Source organism: Astyanax mexicanus, chromosome 18 (assembly GCF_023375975.1).
Source record: "Astyanax mexicanus isolate ESR-SI-001 chromosome 18, AstMex3_surface, whole genome shotgun sequence".
In the NCBI taxonomy this organism is placed as follows: domain Eukaryota; kingdom Metazoa; phylum Chordata; class Actinopteri; order Characiformes; family Acestrorhamphidae; genus Astyanax; species Astyanax mexicanus.
This window is the reverse complement of record NC_064425.1, coordinates 23,792,871-23,810,726: the sequence shown is the minus strand read 5'-3', so window position 1 is coordinate 23,810,726 and position 17,856 is coordinate 23,792,871. Positions and strand designations below refer to the sequence as shown.

The following is a 17,856-nucleotide window of genomic DNA, read 5'->3' as shown; positions in this document are numbered from 1 at the left end:
ATAGACCCATATTAAAATTAATCCTTTTATAATGCTAAGTTTAGTACTGATTTCCCAAACGATTATATCAGAGTTTATATTAACTCGAAATAGGAAGTTATTCACCTGAATAGGCTATTCACCTGAATATATTAGACCTATCTGGATGTATAATGACATTTTACCATTAATTTTTAAGTTGTCTGACCAGAGGAGGATGGGTCCCCCTCATATAATAGCCTTGATAATACATTTGATAGTACATGTGATAGTACAAAGTACATGTACGCCTTGGTTCTTCCCAATGTTTATTTCCTCTCCAGCTCTGAAGGAGTTGTAAAAAGTGCTATATAAATAAACTTGATTTGATTTGATTAAGCCCAGTTATCATTTTGTATACATGATTTTTATGATAAGACTAAATATAAGGTAAATGTTTGTTTAATAGTATGTAGAATTTACATTACGGACATTGACTAATAAAGTTGTACTGTAAATGAATAAAAATGGGAATTAATAAATAAAAGATCGTAAATAAGAGTCATCTCATTATTAGGGTCCTACTGGAAAGAAAGACTTGATAATGATTGGGATTTCCTGTCTAAGGTGTCAAATATCAGATTTTATAAAATTTTAATACTATGGGTTTTTTTTTTTACTTTGATATCACTTTAATATCACTCAGTAGCAGTAAAAGTAAGAGTCCAAAGTAAGAGTTTGGACTTTCTATCACAGGTGTGATCTGTGGTGTCTGAGGCTGAAGAAGCTTTTTAGCTATATACAGCTCTGGAAAAAAATAAGAGTTTCTTTGATTTTAACAAATTGAAAAACAAGCCAACAAAACCAGGGTTATTCCACCAAATATTGATTTCTGAACTCTATATGAATATAAACGTAAATGCTCTAAATTACAATATTTATATTTGTAATTTGGGAGAAATGTTGTCCGTAGTTTATAGAATAAAACAACAATATTCATTTTACTCAAACAAAGTATACCAATAAATAGCAAAATCAGAGAATCTAATTTAAAAACTGAAGTGGTCTCTTATTTTTTTCCAGAGCGGTATTTTAATTGAGTGACACACAGCTACATCCTCAGCTGTATCTCCTCCCTGTTCCTCACAGCTGCTCTACACGAGTCCGCGCGTCACTCGAGCAGCAGCAGCAGAGCGCGTGGGCTGCTGCACCCGCAGATTTCTCGTAATCAACCGCGTGAGGGTTCTTACCTTCAGCCGGGGGAGAGAGAGAGAGAGAGAGAGAGAGAGAGAGAGAGAGAGAGAGGGGCAGACAGAAAGAGAAAGAGAGAGAGAGGCAGACAGAAAGAGAAAGAGAGAGAGAAAAGTTAGGAAGCTCCTGTCTGTCACTGAATCTGGACTAAACCCAGCTGAGGAGACGAAGTGTCTGTCTGTCTGAGGAGGAAGAGAGGACTGGAGTGAATTACTCCACAGTGAACCTCCTTCACCATCTTTACCTGCTTCAGCCGCTGTTTCTCTGAGTTTAGTAGCTGCAGTGTTGTTGTTGAGGAGGAGTATCTACAGGGGGGTCTGTTGTCCTGAGCGCCTGGGAGACGCGGCTGGTCGGTAACCGGTCTAATGCTGCTGCTGCTGCTGCTGCTGGAGATGGAATTTCCTCAGACAGGTTCGTGTGTTTAGAAGAAAAATATCTCAACTTCACTCTCGGTTTCTCTGCGTTTAGACTAATACTGATACTGAAGCGATACCATCTTAAAAGTTCACTTCTGTGGAAGAAAAAACATATTTATATTTAAAAAAATCACACAGACACATGCAAATGTCCTGCTACCGACACAAGCTGACATTTACATACTGTCGACCTACAAACAAAAGCACTGAGGATATAAATGTGACTTAGGACATTGAAGCACTTAGTTTTATGTTACATACTTGTTGTAAAGAAGCAATTTCAATTCTTAAATTTGTAACTTACAAATTATACATACAAACGCGTAAACGCCTGTTTCCACTAAATGTTTGCATTTAAAGATATTACCTTAAGACAACTTTATTATTAACTTTATTACAAAGAGACATACAAAGATATAGATATAAATGTACAAATGATTGATTATATGAGGTACATGTATGTCAAATTCTATGTAATTAAAATCCTAATAAAATCATAATGTTAATGCATAAAAATGGAACAATCAGTCTGTTTACATTCAAACTCAATTGTAAGTATTTTCAAATTAAAATTTTACAAGGAATAAGTGCTATTATAAAAAAGGGACATCTCATTATTCTCATTATTCACCAAACTGTCATTGACAGGGTTAACCTCAAAACACCCTAAATTGGGAATGAAATGCTATAAAAGTGCTTCAGTATATTAAAGCAGTTAGTTTCATGCAGAATAATTGAAGTAATGAAGGTATTTCAGTCAGTTTTTATCTGTAAAATATGTACAAATTTAGATACAAATGCATAAATGTCTGTTTCCACTAATATATCCATTAAAAAACAGCAAACTTGACATACAAGTGCCTTAAGACTTTGAAATAATCAGTTTTATGTGACATGACTTATAAAACAAATTAGTTTTTAGTCTTTATTAACTTTATTTAAGTTTATTATTAACTTTATCTCAAAGAGACATACCGCTATCATAGGTTACAATGTACAGGAACTGATTAATCATCATTTTTGTGTGACATTCATCCTGTAAGGAAATTTTAGTCAACCTTATAGCATAAATGGATACATTTCCAAATCCATTGTTGTCATAGGCTAATATTAACATAGACCCAGGCTAGGTTAAATTAGCTATTTAAAACAAATGAGCAGTTTTGTGTGGCATTCTTAATGTAAGGATGCAGGTTGTAGTCAGATTTATTACACATAGAATTGAAAAAAATACATATAAATGCATAAATGCCTGTTATAAAAGCATTAAGAAAATATTATGGACATCTTGTGATAGTGGCGTGAACAGTTTCGTGTGACTTTCTTTATGTAAGGAAGAAGCTTTTAGTCAGCTATACTCTTTAAATATGTACAAGCAAAGTATAAATATAACCACATGCAGACATGCAGTCCTGTTTCTACAGATTAAAAATTACATAGATCCTTAGACTTTAGTCCACAACCACATACAAATTGCACTTACAAACACATTAATGCATGTCTCCACTGTTTCTATGGGCTGCAATTTACAATGACCCAAGTTAGGTCATATACCCTTTGTTGACACACTCACGCCTTAGGGCACTGACATAATCAGATTTTTGTGACATGCTTAATGCTAGGAAGCATTTTAGTCAAGTCATATCTAAAGCATCTAAATGCAAAAACAGGGCTGTTTTTCACAGGCTATTATTTACATAAACCTTAGCTAACCTCATTAGACACAACATAAACAAAACATGCTTATTCCACAGAGTTGTCAGAATTTTAAGTATAAATATAAAATACAGCTCTTGAAAAAATTGAGAGACCATGCATTTTGGCCTTTTCTCCTCCACCAGTCTAACATTCTGCTTCTTCTGGATAAATTTGTGCCACTCCAGGTGCAAAAATTCAATCAGTTCAGCTTGGTTTGATGGCTTCCAGAGGTTTTCAATTTGGTAAAATCAAAGAAACTCATCTTTTTTTAAGTGATCTCTTTTTTTTTCCAGAGCTGTATGAAAATGCTTTCCATAGGGTATAATATACATAGACCAAAGCCATATTAATCCAGTTAGATAAAAAAAAACAGAAGCATTGTTGACATTGCCGTGACATACCTAACTAACGTTATGTGAGACATGCTTAATGCAAGCAAGCAAAATCCAGTCAACTGTATTCCACAAGGATCCAAAAAATGATGAGTATGAATTCTAGTTCTATAGATTACAATATAACAAGAGATAAGTTAGAGTTAGTGACAAAATAAAACTATTGCCTCTGCAATAAATAGTATTAGTTGTCACACTTAACAGAAGAAAGCATAATTATCTCAGCTTTATTCAACAAAGATAAACAGGCTACAATTTACATAGACCTAAACCAGATTAGCCTAATTAGTGAAAACAGAAGTTCTGTGGACAGGAACTGCCTTAGGACACTAAAATAATCTGTATTATGTTACATGTTTAAAGTAAGTCTTCCACAAAGGCATACAAATCTAGTTCTAAATGCAAAAATGTGCTGTTGTGGACACAGCTACAGTTACACAGATCTAAGCCAACTTATTTCAAATTCATACACACAGTAGGCACATATTTTAGTCAATATTACTGCTTTTGAAAGCATCTTCCTGGGTTATTAGTTTAATTTAACTTAGTATAGTAAGAAAGCTTTAAGCTTAGTCATTATGATTAATCTTTCTGACTAATCCTGAGATCTTCATTTAGGAACACTGTAGTAACATACTGCAAACAACTAACAAAAGAGTTATTTTAGGTTAAAAATGTTAATAATTAAAGTTATAAACAAGCAGAATATAAACATGCTTAAAGAGTGTCTTTTTACTAGTTAGTTTTTAGTACAAAACCTGCTAAATTAAATTTGTTAACACTTTCTATGAATCTTGTATTCATAATGTATATCTTAAGCTAGTATAATAATTCTTAAGTACTTAAAGGGACATGCATTACAAATTAAAGGGTACACGTCACTTCTTAAGGTTCATCATGTTTCATAATGACTTTTATTAGTGTGTACAATGTTTAGTAAATTGATATTATACGAAATTTGACAAACATATGTATTACAGTATGTATGATACATAATGGATTTATAAATAGATACATAATGCATTATTAATACAGGATTCATAGGAATGGTTGCCAGAAATGTCATTATACTAACATTAACTATACTATTATACTGTATAATATACTGTAATAAACTAAATTTCCATATTAGTGATGCACAGAGTAAATTACAGAATACTATTTAATTCAGTGGAGACCTGAAAATGAAACAGTATCTAAGTATGTATGTATGTATGTATGTACTTTTTTCAGCATGTCTCTATTCCACAGAATGTCAATAAAAATCGAACAGATCAAAATGCAAAGCATGTCAGGGACAGTCTCGTGTAGTATTTACATAGCCCTTATCTAACCTGAATATAAAACAATTGCAGTAATAAAGGGCATCAACACTCCTGGTGAAGGACATTAACTCTCAACTGTGCCAAGAGGAGTTCTTTTTGTGACGCAATAAAAGAACCACTTTTGGTTCCCTGAAGGGCAGTGAATGGTTCTTTTTAAGAAAATACATTTTATAAAAAATAATATTTGTTTGTGATGTGTATAGAACAGAAGACACCATTTAATGATTTTCTTACTCAAACACACCTGATTCAGTTCACTACTAGGTAGGGGTGGGCAATATTATATCGTATACATTATATCGTGAGACAGAAATATCATGATATTAAAAATCCATATCGTGATAATAGGGCTGTTCTGTCTTAAAAGTAGTCTATTATTTACTGTGAAGCTTTAAGTGTATTTATTGTATAATTGTTTTAGTTTGCAGTTTATATGCATGCACTAAATATTCTGCAATATTTTTTGCTGCATTATATTATTTTATGCTATTTTAATTATTTTGCCACATTATGATTATACTTTTATACTATCATACTATATTCGTGAAATTAATTAATTAATTTTTTGTTTTCCTGTATCGCCAAGTATATCTTTATCGCAAAAATATCCTGAAATATCGTGATATTATTTTAGAGCCATATCGCCCACCCCTACTACTAGGTTTAGTTTGTGTGTTAAAAGCAGAAAATCACCATCATGTGTGTTGGACACCCGCAACTTCAAACCACAGTTTCCCAAACCTGGAATAGGATAAAAAAAAAAAATAGTTTGATAGTGCTATTTAATATTGCGGTATTGGTGTGAAACTCTATGAATTAAGATTAATTTAAACTCCCAGGCAAAAAAGTAGTTGTGTGTGTGTGTGTGTGCGCGCACATTGTTGGGCTGAAAGATACTGTAAAAAAAAAAAATCCCAATTATCCCAAAAATTTTCAAATATATGAGCCATTCTTGATTATGATTTAGATTTTTAGTTCTTACATAACAACTTCAGTTTTTCATTGGAAACAGTACCATTTAAAGTGATGTGCATGCTATTGATTCCTTTACATGTCATTTTATTTTCTTTAGTTTTTTTTATGAATAGTAGACAGTCCCCCTTCAATCCTGAATGCAGCTTTTATATTAAACACGGTGCAATATTAAACGCTTGTATTTCAGTTAATGAAAAGTGTAAACATTTTAAAATCACTGCCACATAAAATAATTCTTTACAGGTTTGACAGAAGGACAAACCCACTGAGATTCACTCAATTTGAGTTTGCTAATATTCAAGGCATTCTTGGATACTTTCAATGCATTTATCTGGAAAAACTCATTTTGAGATTAAAATATGATTGATCATACAGCCCTAATGCAAATATTATTGAAAACAGTAACGGGTTCTTAACTGTTAACTGGAGTGTTGTCTTATACGACTTGGGACGATTGTAGCCAGAATCGCATTTAAACTGGAGTTGGGTTTGATGTCCTTCAAACACATTTATCTGTGGTGTCACTGAAAGAACCATTTAATTTACCTTGATTAAAAAAATAGAACCCTTATTTTATAAGGTTTTTGCATCCAAAGACATTATAAGTCCTAGATTTTCGAAGGGATAAATAATGTAACATTATACTACAGTTAGTTCTGACACTGCAATGTGATTGGCTGAGAGGCTTTCTATGAGTGCTGTTATCAGCTGGTAATCTACTGTAACGAAAGCTCTCCATGTATTACTTTACCACATACAGGTATCCTAGCAACGATACAGCGCTTACAAGCCAAACAGCACAGCTAAAAACAGAGCAGCAATGGAACTATTTTAACTTGCTGAGTGTTTATAACCAAATATTTCTTATTTTCTTATCCTATTTAACTCAAAATCTGTCAATAAACAGCGATAATGGATATAACTGTGGTATAATCGCAATAATGCACTGAAGGATTGTGCTATAACGTGTAGGCCTCGTGCCTATGACCGCAGCACAGCAGTGCCAATATTGCACATTATAGCACTTCCACTTGTGTATTATTGCTTAAAAATATTCTTCTGCAGTAAATAATCTCAAAGACTTTTAAGATGCATCTAAATGTAAATAATTGTTTAAGAAATTGGGTAACAGTAACTTTTTGACCCTTCTCTGTTTTACAGTGTTTCTGCTGATTCAACAAAGATACACAAGGCAGTTTTAACACACTGGTCTACACAGCCTTTGCCCTGTCCCTGCTGCTGGGATCAGGGGGAAGGACAACCTAAAAATGCTCCATAACAACACCTGTGAGAATATCACTCAAATCTCTGTAGACAAGAACCCAATGAACCTGGTGGTGAGTGCCATTATGTTTCTGAGTGCGGTGGTGGGCAATCTAATGGCTCTGGCCATCCTTGTTGTTCGGCAAAAAGAACGCAGAGCGAAATCCTCTGTCTTCTGCATCCTGGTGACGGGACTGGCTCTGACGGACCTGGCAGGTACGTGCTTGCTCAGCCCGCCGGTATTCGTCTGCTACGCCCACAACACCTCTCTGGTGGGTCTGACGGGAGGAGACACGTGGCTGTGTGGACTTTTTGCCTTCGCCATGACCTTCTTCGGCCTGGCCTCTATGTTGATACTGTGCACCATGGCTGTGGAGCGATGCCTGGCCATCAGCCACCCGTACTTCTACTCTAAGCACGTGCGCCGCAGCTTCGCCAAGGCCGTGCTCGTCCTCATATACCTCTTCACCTGCGCCTTCTGCCTGCTGCCCTTCTTCGGCTTTGGACGGCACAAGCAGTACTGCCCCGGCACGTGGTGCTTCATCAAGATGGAAGCAGAGGGTGAGAGCAGGGAAGAGGAGCTCCGGACGCTGTCCTTCTCGCTGTCGTACGCCTTGCTCATGGCTTTGCTCATCGCCATTGTCTTCATGTGCAACGGCTCCGTCATCGTCAGCCTGTGCCGCATGCATCGCAGCCACATGACACGCCGAGGTTCGGTGATCTCTGCTGGACGGAAGAGAAGGCTGAGCACCTGGTTCGGTCAGGGTGAGGAGGAGATGGATCATCTGGTGTTGCTGGCCTGCATGACCGTCATCTTCGTTATCTGCTCTCTGCCGCTCACTGTGAGTACATGATCCAGTCTGGAGCACACTCTGGGTAATTTATTTAGAATTTCTGAGGATCATTAGAACCAGATTAGTGATTAGAGTCAAAAATAAGTTCAGTCAATATCTTCAGTGAATAAAAAGGGCAAATATAATTAAAATAAAATAATGAGTTAATTAACCTGCAATTACTGTTTCTTAACAAATGTCCACCCCTTAAATGGCCCCTTTATTTGCAGTACAGATTTTGGCAGTAATCTAAATATTCCAGTAGTTATATAAACTTGGAATAAGAGATAGAAATCAAATTCAAAAAGAAAAATTATGAAAAAAATGGATTTTAGCTCAGTAATCAGATTTCTCAGAACATGTATACTCTTTCTGTGATTTCTTGCGTATTTCTTAGTTTGCATATGCGCACAAGCGTAACTGAATAAGACAGGAGGGCAGAAAAGTAGCATTGTATACTTTTATAAACCACAAAATTCAAAAATTCATATTTGAAGGTAAAAGGATCCTTGTTTTTTAAATGAGCTGGAAATCTGAGGTTAATACCTTATCATTCTGTGATATTATTGACTGGTTGCAAAGCAGAAATCTAATTATTGCCAGATTGAAAAAACTTAGAGTTTTATATATACTGTATAGATTCATTTATATATGCACTCAAATTAGAATCTATTCAGTTCTTATTTTCTTTAGCAGCATAATGGTAGCTAAAACACATTATTTACTTAACACAAATATTGCCCTTAATGTGAAGTGTGACGTGTGTAGAGATATTGTTGTTGCAAACTGTCAATAAAAAAACACAAATAATGCTACAAGTTCATGAACTAAAAAGTTTTTAACTTTGTATGTGACGGCACCAAAATTTACCAAAACCGGTGTTAGCAGAGCTCCGAATACTCCAGCAACATTTTCTTTCATATTACGTATTCCCGTCCCACGGTATTAAGCATTAATGTTGCTGAAATTCCTTTTGGCTATAAAATGTAATTATGAAGGTCTTTATCAGAAACTTGATTTGAAGTGATGGTAAATTGTTCACAGTTGTGAGTTGTTTAGTCTGGCGAGTGCTTAAGATGCCTTTGCTCTCTAGAGAGGGTTTGCCAATAACAATTTCAAGCCACAATCAGTCAGTCAGTCAAACCATACCTTTTCAGTCAAGAACAAAAACCTCGTCCATACTCTTTGTACTACCACTCAAAAAGCTGCATGACTCGCACTGTAAGTCTTACATAGCTTGATCTCTCTGAGTTTAAAGTGTCTGCATTGGAGTTGGAGGTGGGTGTGTCACGTCCTCATGAGGTCTTGCATAACATCAGCAACTATTTGAATAGTCAGTTTAACCACCTGCCATGTTCTTCTAGCTTTTTTTTGTTGGCCTGACTGAAAGGGCAGAAGTTTCATTATGACAGCAATGGAGGACTAGATTAGACCAGTTGAGCTTTGCCTGAGCCAGGTGGCAGTTCTGAGCCTGTGTTTATAAACTGTATCTGAGGAATGCAGCACTAATGTCAGGACAGTTTTTTTTCTATGTGTATCTTTCGGTTTGTGTATTTTTTTTTTGTTGGACTAAACTATAAACTGGTCCAGGAACAGTACTGGTTTCATAAGGATCTTTGTGAAGAAACATCCTGAAATTCAAGGAACACAGGAGGAAAGCAGGCTAGGATTTTCCGGGAAGACAAACGGCTGCTTTGCATACATTCAGACCAGTGTATTTCTTAGAACGTCCTCCTTTATTTGATTTCCGACTGAAGATCAGATAAATGAAGGGAGTTTCTGCACCCACGACTGACAACAGGATAGAGTCCCTAACCTCAGAAGCCTAGACCAAGACTGCACAATATACAGTTTCAGCATTGTCACTGCAATATGCACACATGCAGTAGTCACAGCACTTGTAATATCAAGCAATGGAAATACTTGCAAAAAAAAGATTCTTATTATACTTATGTCTCATTTCTCATGACACATCTACCAGAGGCAGATTATATTGGCCCAATATCATTTATTTTTTACTAACTATTCAGTATAGAGTGCAATTTTTTAATTTCAGGATATGCTGGATTGTTGATGTCTGGAGAAATCATAGAAATATTTCTATATTTTAAATTTTGCAGTTTTTATCACAGAAAAACTAAATGTTTCAATGTACCCTTCTCTCCAATATCACGCAGACCAAATCTAGATATAGAATTGCCTAATATACATAAAAATATTTAAAATACACAAACATGATACAGGAAGATGACAAAAATCTACAGCTAAAATCTGGGGTTACACATAGAGCCCAACCCATTTCCTTCTCCTATACTGTAATCTCCAACTCAATCAAATTTAACTACATGAAAATGACAAGATCCTACATAGGGCTGGGCAATGTGGATAAATATAATATATTGATATTTTTTCATTGAATGGCTCAATATGTCAATATTTAAATCATTTTCATCACATCCTACATTTCTGAAACAAAGCTCCAAATTTTACACAGGCACGTTCATCATCCAGTGCCGTATCCGGTGTATTAGAGTAGCCTAGTAGTTCTAGTAGCATTTTATAAATGGATTCTTTAAATAAATGTTTTATTTTCCAGTTTAAGCAGCCTAAAAAGAAGAGACACATAAAAAAAATACTGCTTTGGGGAAAAAGTGCATCTAAAATGCTCAAGTTTAAGAAAAAGTAAATAAGTAAATTTAAAAAATGTGCAGTTTAAGAATTTATAATTTTCTATAAATCTGATCTGAAATATTGTCAGGTCTAATCTCATACCCATATGGAGGAGCTAATTGGTGAGCCCTCTATTCAGGTTTGAGTGGGCGAGTCAGCTCTAAAGATCAGTGTTCAGTGCAGTTGTGACTCTTCATGCTGCTGCTGTGTGGTCTCAGAACAGGACACTTGTTGGTGTTAAACTGTCTATTTTTATAGAACATGCCATCTGAATGAGCTCTCTATTCATCTCTTTCCTGTGTGCATGCCATATTACTGATTCTGCACGGATCTGATTGAGTGAGGAGCATATTTGGTGATATTTACATGCATGCGATTGGTCTGTGGGTTTCCTGCACCGCAAAGGCCCCACTGTAAATATAACACTTTAAACTCGAACCATCTCCAAATAATTGAGCCATTTGTGTCCTTTTTACTAACAAGCTCCTCTTCTAGATGTTCTGTCATGTCTTTGTCCATCTCCATGCTATCACTGCCTATAGGACTCATTGGTGAAGCCTTTCAAGAGGGAGGGGAAAGTTGTGTTTAGTGAGGGAGAGAGGCGGGGCAAGGATAAGTTGTGCAGAGACAAATTAGGAGAAGAGAAAGCTGAACTCATCTAAATATATATATATATATATATTAATGTTTCTTAAAAACTCAATATATCGCCTACTCCTACTCTTATATCAAACAATTTGTGTTGCTGTAGCCTTTTACCATACCATCAGCTTTATTTTCCAACAATACACAAACCTGAAAAATTCCTAAACCTAACAATTAATGTTGTAAATAAACAGTAAGTAAATTACCATAAGAGCATGAAAAGACCCTATACCTAACAAGTATGTTTGCTGTGGCTACGCTGAAAATAGTCTAACATTTAATGCTCTTTACCAGTGCTGAAGCTTTTAAACACAACCCCTCACACAGAGGAAATGGCCTGTTTCTTGTGTATGCAAACATTTAGAAAGCTTGTGGTGGTTTTAAATGGGCTGCTCTCAAGATTGATATTTCATAGATATGAGGCGTGAGATTCAGTGAGGTCTGCTATTATCTCTCACACACGCTACCCCTCTGCTAACCTCACTGTTTATCTTCATACATCTATCTACTCACACTTTTACAGACCCATTTGTGCACGGACTGAAATAACAGCCCCTGCTGTTCTGAAAGGCATTGCAGTAGATGTTGCGGAAACAGTTTCATTAAATTCAGCAAGTGAGTTCAGCGAGTGCTGTTTGATGATTAGTTTTGAAACACATTATTCATGGTGATGTTATGGTGCTCATATGTTGCATGTGGATCCAGAGCTTCGCAATTTATTGCCAATGCTTTTCTATGCAGATTATACACAGACTTATCACCTCACAGCTAACAGATGTGTGGGCGTTACCAAGACATTCCCTGAGGCAAAACTTTATGATCAATATAGATACTGCGGTCCCAAATGACTAATTAGAAGGAATGCGTGTGTAAGTCTGTGTAAGTCATTGTTCTTTACATTGTGTCAAAATTTTATAAAGCATAAACCAATATAAATATCCCAAATGCACTCAGAATAAAATAGTTTTGCAATGAATTACTTTGAAATTAATTTTTTGTTCATCAGTATATCACTATTTTTTTGTAAATGTGCCATTTTTGGAGATTCTACAAGATTTTTGAAGGTTTTTGTTTGACATGTATGGGTCTTCATATGCAAATTGAATGTGTGCATCTCTAGCCTTTACATATATATATTACGTTTTTTTCTACTATTTTAACATTAAATCTATGTAGTAAAGCACATTAGAAGCCCACTATCTACTTTTAGGCTACGTTCACATTACTCAAGCCACATTCATGCTCAAATCTGATTTTTTTTTGCGCAGATTGGATTTGGCTATCTTGATGGTTCACATTCATAAATGTAAGTGAGCTGTATCTGTGTGTAATGTGAACGAATCTGTCCCTAAATTTGTCACATGCGCACATTGATACGTGTATAACTGTTGCCTTGTTTACCAACAATAAAAAACCGTCATATTTAAGAGACGACTCGTAGCTTTAAAAATGTGACATTAATGTGTTCGCAGCTGATTTGATCGTTCACATTTATGTTGCATGTCCATGGATCGGATACGTATCCAATTTAGGACAACTTATGAAAGTGACTAAAAACTGATTTGAGAAAATCGGATTTGGCATGTTCACACAGCAATAAAAAAATCACATTGAGCAAAAAATCTGATTTGTGTCTTTTCGAGCTGGTAATGTGAACGTAGCCTCAGTTATCTAAATTGAAGTCACTGGTTTTACTTATTGTTCTTACTGTATATGTACTGTATGTATATACGTTCAGTGCCTGTAGAATAGTCTATTGAACAAAATTTTATGAAGCATTGCCCATACACAGTTCCCTGTCCCAGGAGTGGGGTGTTTTCTCTCTGTGTTCTCTGTCTATACCTGTCTTTCCTGTTAGGACAGCCTAACGGTATGGAAATGCCCTCCAGGTTAGCTCAGCTCTGCTATTGTTTGATAAGTGACACTTATGGACTAAAAGGAGTGAGAGAGAAACAGAGACAAGCACACAAGGAAGAGAGACATGTCAATGGCGGGAGCTAACAATAGCAGTACTTGGAAACTCCTTTGCTCTGGAGACAGACTGTATTTATAGTGAGATATAAGTAAATAGTTGTCTCAGCAGCGTACAGTATCCCCTTTAGACACACCAGAACACACACATGTGGCAGCATTTCTTCAGATTCAGTACTGAGATGTACTTCACCCTGAAGCATCATGCCTTATAAAACAAATAAATTATTCATAAATACTAGCATTACATTTTTCATATTCAATCTAGTGAGATATGTCTAGTTTCTATTAAATAAAGCAATTACATTCAATTATATTGCTTCAGAGTGTCATATCTTTAGTACTACATCATTAAAAGATAATAAGATATACACATAAGATATGAGGGGTGTAATCACTTTTGTGAGATACTGTCTATCATAAATATAGTGTATAATCTATATATTCCTCCATATATAACATCATATATAACGTCTCCTAGGATATGTTTAATCCTAAAATGTCATGTTCTTTAGTATTCCTGTGATTGGCAGTTGGCTCTGAGGCCCCATCCCTCCTTTGGTTGTCTACCAGTCATCATAATGAAAATAACTATTGCCCATAGCTATAGTCGGCCTTGCTTTTAATGTTACTCTGTTGTAGCACGTCCATAGTAAGCCTTGAGCGATGTGACTGTGCCCTGTATTGCAAAAAATTTACAGTATATTACAGTGGATCCAATAATAGAAGCATCTATTTACAGTCAGCAGTCTATAACCCAAATATGACCTGCACTGCCTCTGTTTTTGATAAATATATTCCAGCGTTTTTTTTTTTTAGATAAGACAGATGTGTAAATATGTGTTTGTATATAATATTACTTTGGAACTGTAGGAATTTAGTTAGTCATACAATGTAGTGTTTAGGTGAAATAACATTTATCAAACTATTAAAACCTCCTGCAAAATTGGCTTAAGGCCCTAAAACGTTCGCTGCCAAGGTGCAATAAATCATGCATTGTAACAGAATTTAAAGAATGAAAAAAAAAATAAAATCAGCAGATTATTATTTCGAGTTCTAGGTTGACTTCTAAACTAGTCATTAGAGGCTACACATATATTATACATATAAACTTACTATTACTATTAAATTATTATGAATTCTTCACAAATTAACTAAATTGCAATAATATTAGCTATTTCTCTGTATTCACAAATAAAATTCGAAAAGAAAAAAGGAAGTAAAGTAGATAATAGCTGTGTGTTGTGGGCTGAGCGAAGCAGTGTGTTCAGCTATAATAAGAGGAACTACAGAAACACCCTTTCCCTCTCACATGCTTGTCTAAAAAGTTCTGCTGTAGCAGTTTCGCAAATGCCGACTTTTTGCGTAATGATCAGATCTTGCATAAGAAAAATTTATCGTGTAAATAAGGTCAGATCAGTTCATCTTCTTCCTCAACTTTTTAAAGTGTTGCCAACAAAACACTAACTTTTATTGTGTGAAGAGGAAGTGTTAATGTTAGTGTTTGAATTAGTTTAATGGATAGTAAATTTGAGAAGCATTTTGAGGAACAATAGGGAGACTAATTTATGTTTATTTAGAAGTAAAATTATATAGCCTTTAAAACATATTAGCCTTCAAATGCAATTATGTATTTACAAACTGTGTAGGTATGGGTGATGTGTCAAACTATTGTACAATGCTAAAATGCACGAGAGAATTAATGTATTGGTTGCTTAAAGTCATTCTTTTACGTATAATTAATACACTCTTATAAAGAAAATGCGAATGTGCAGCTTTACAGACAAATTTATAACCCTGTCATTTTTTTATCAGAATGAATCATGCTAATATTTATTTATAAAGGGCTTGTAGAATAAAAATGTATATTATAAAGTAGATTTATCACTGTAAAAAAAACATGAATTATTGATTAATCTTACCAATAATTAACACAGCTTGATATAGGGTGTGTCAGTAAGCCTTTGCTATCATAACAACGGGAAAAGTACACCTTGAGTCAAGTGCACTCTGACTCTGGCTAATTGTTGGTTTAATCACACAGCTACCTAGATGTGTCCAAGAGGAAAAAAGAGGACCTGCTAGTGAATTAGCAAACACTAGAATAATGCTGTTTTATTTTGTTGTGTATGTAAAAGCTTTCATAGCTGCCAACAGGCACATGCTATTGGTTTATTTCTTGCTGCATGTCCGTGTGTGTGTGTGTGTGTGTAACAAGCGGGGGTGTATGTGCAATGAAGATGCACCTGTGTTGACAGTTCACTGCCAAGAGGGAAATGCACGTCTGACTGTTGTCATCTGCTTAGGTTGCTTTCAGTCAGTCGTGCACCACTGGTGTTTTTCATTGACAAGGTAGCAATAAGCCAAAAATCTGAACACACCTCACTTCCAGACCACCACACCCATTAGTGCAGATAAATTCATAAGCGTCTTTGCTGTTGAAAAGATGCAGATAGAAGGTGTGAAAATACTTCTAAGATTGGCCGGGGTGTAAGATAGCAATGAGCATTGCAATACTGCAATATTGCAATGGAGGGAGTAAGATAGGGCCAGAAGGACATTGCAGTTCGGTCTACAAAGTTGTAAATATGGTAAAAAAAGATTTTGTTACACATTTATTGCATATAGAGATACTGATTTCATTTACTATGATGTAAATGTTAAATGAAAAAGTTATTTTCAGACACGCTTGAACTTTTTTCCATTTATATTAATCAGAGAAAATAAGAAAAAGTATCAGGAGTAACTTTTCATCAGATTAAACTCAAATGTGTTATTGCTTGCAGTCTCAGTCTATACATCCACCGTTAGCTTGTTTGACCCATGCTTCTGTTACCGGCACTAAAACCTGTAACCAAGGTTAAACCTGTGAATCAGTCAGAAGCTGCTGGCAGCAGTGTCCGTGTCTGTTCATAATGCACTCTGAGAAATGGCTGTGTCGTTTTATCAGCACCTTTTACAACCTTTTCACGCATCTATTTATTCGCTGAAATGAACTCAAACAGCAGTTCCTCCATTACAGCAGAGAATCGCTGAGATCTCTCTCCTACAGGTGTTTTATTGCAGCCTTGAACATTTGTCATCTGAGCTTAATTTACAGCTCGACTGCTGTAACACTGTTTGCTCAACAAACGCAAATCAGACATTAGCCTTGACTCTTACTGAACTGTGATACTTCTGCATTGTTGAGATCTGGGAGCAGGAGGAAATTTATGTGTGACTCACCTGGGTTTCTCTGCTTATTGATGCTGTGGTTGTTTTTTTGTGTTTTTTTCTACAGCACTGGAAAAGATTAAGAGACCACTTCAATTTCTGAATCAGTTTCTCTAATTTTGCTATTTTTGTTGTTTTATTGTAAAAACTACGGACAACATTTCTCCCAAAGTCTAAATAAAATTTTTGTCATTTAGAGCAATTATTTGCTGAAAGGACAAAGAAGATGCTTTCAGACCTAAAATAAAACAAGTTCATATTCATAAGAATATAGATAGAGTTTTTATCCATTTTCATGCGTCTTGTCATGTTCTCCTCCACCAGTCTTACACGCTGATTTGGATAACTTTATGCCACTACTGGTGCAAAAATTTAAACAGTTCATCATGGTTGATGGCCTGGGATCATCCATATTCTACTTAATTATATTCCAGAGGTTTTCTTTTTGGTAAAATCAAAGAAATAATTATTAGGTGTTCTTTTATTTTTTCCAGAGCTGTATATTATAAATAGTTGTGGTTAGTCAGTTACTTTAAGCCGGAAACCTTATTTACGAGTATTTACCAGTTGAGGGATAAAGTCCCGCCTTTCAGCAAAAACAGCCAATAGTGGTGGAGGATCAGTGTATGAGATCTCTCCCCTTCATTGTGGAGATCTGCATCTGCGCAGTAGCTATAACCTACCAAAAATATAAATGTTTTCATTGAATTATTAAGTATAAACTCTAATCTATTCATGATGTTTTTATCAGAATTTATCAGTAATTTAAAATACGTTTCTGAAATGGTAATCTATTTTTCAGTATTTTGGTCTCTCCCTATTTAAACTAATAGAAGGCAGGTCTGTGTGTTTTGAAGACGGCCGGCAAGTGAACTAAAACTAAGTCCTTATAGGCAAGTATAAGGACTTAGTTTTAGTTTGAGCTGACTCTGAAACTTATTACTCCACTGTTACATCCTTAAGCCCCTTAATAAATACAGGTACTTATTATCCCAACAGCCTCGGAATCGTGTTTCTGCCTAATTTTGTCCAACAGCCTCTTGTTTCTGAGGAGAGCTTTTTAGCTTTGACCAACTCGAGCCCATTTCCATTATAGAAACACTGAATCAATGAGCTCAGTTTTCCCCTCATTTCCACAGGGAATAGTATATGGTTTTAGTACATCGTTCATCCACTCCACACACATTATTCTTGGCTAACTGTACACTAGGGCAGATTTAGCTAAGGTCAGAAGAACGCAAATGAA

General features: G+C 35.5%; 1 protein-coding gene across 1 annotated transcript in view; it reads left to right on the top strand.

Moving 5' to 3' along the window:
- Window positions 1–1,116: 1,116 nt before the first annotated feature.
- Window positions 1,117–17,856, top strand: part of ptgir (prostaglandin I2 receptor) — a 61,604-nt gene continuing 44,864 nt past the window's right edge. Inside the window, exons 1-2 of the mRNA XM_007260904.3 lie at window positions 1,117–1,620; window positions 7,177–8,120. Of these exons, the coding sequence (XP_007260966.3) occupies window positions 7,284–8,120 (837 nt within the window). The 5' untranslated portion in view covers window positions 1,117–1,620; window positions 7,177–7,283. The remainder of the gene's footprint in view (window positions 1,621–7,176; window positions 8,121–17,856) is intronic.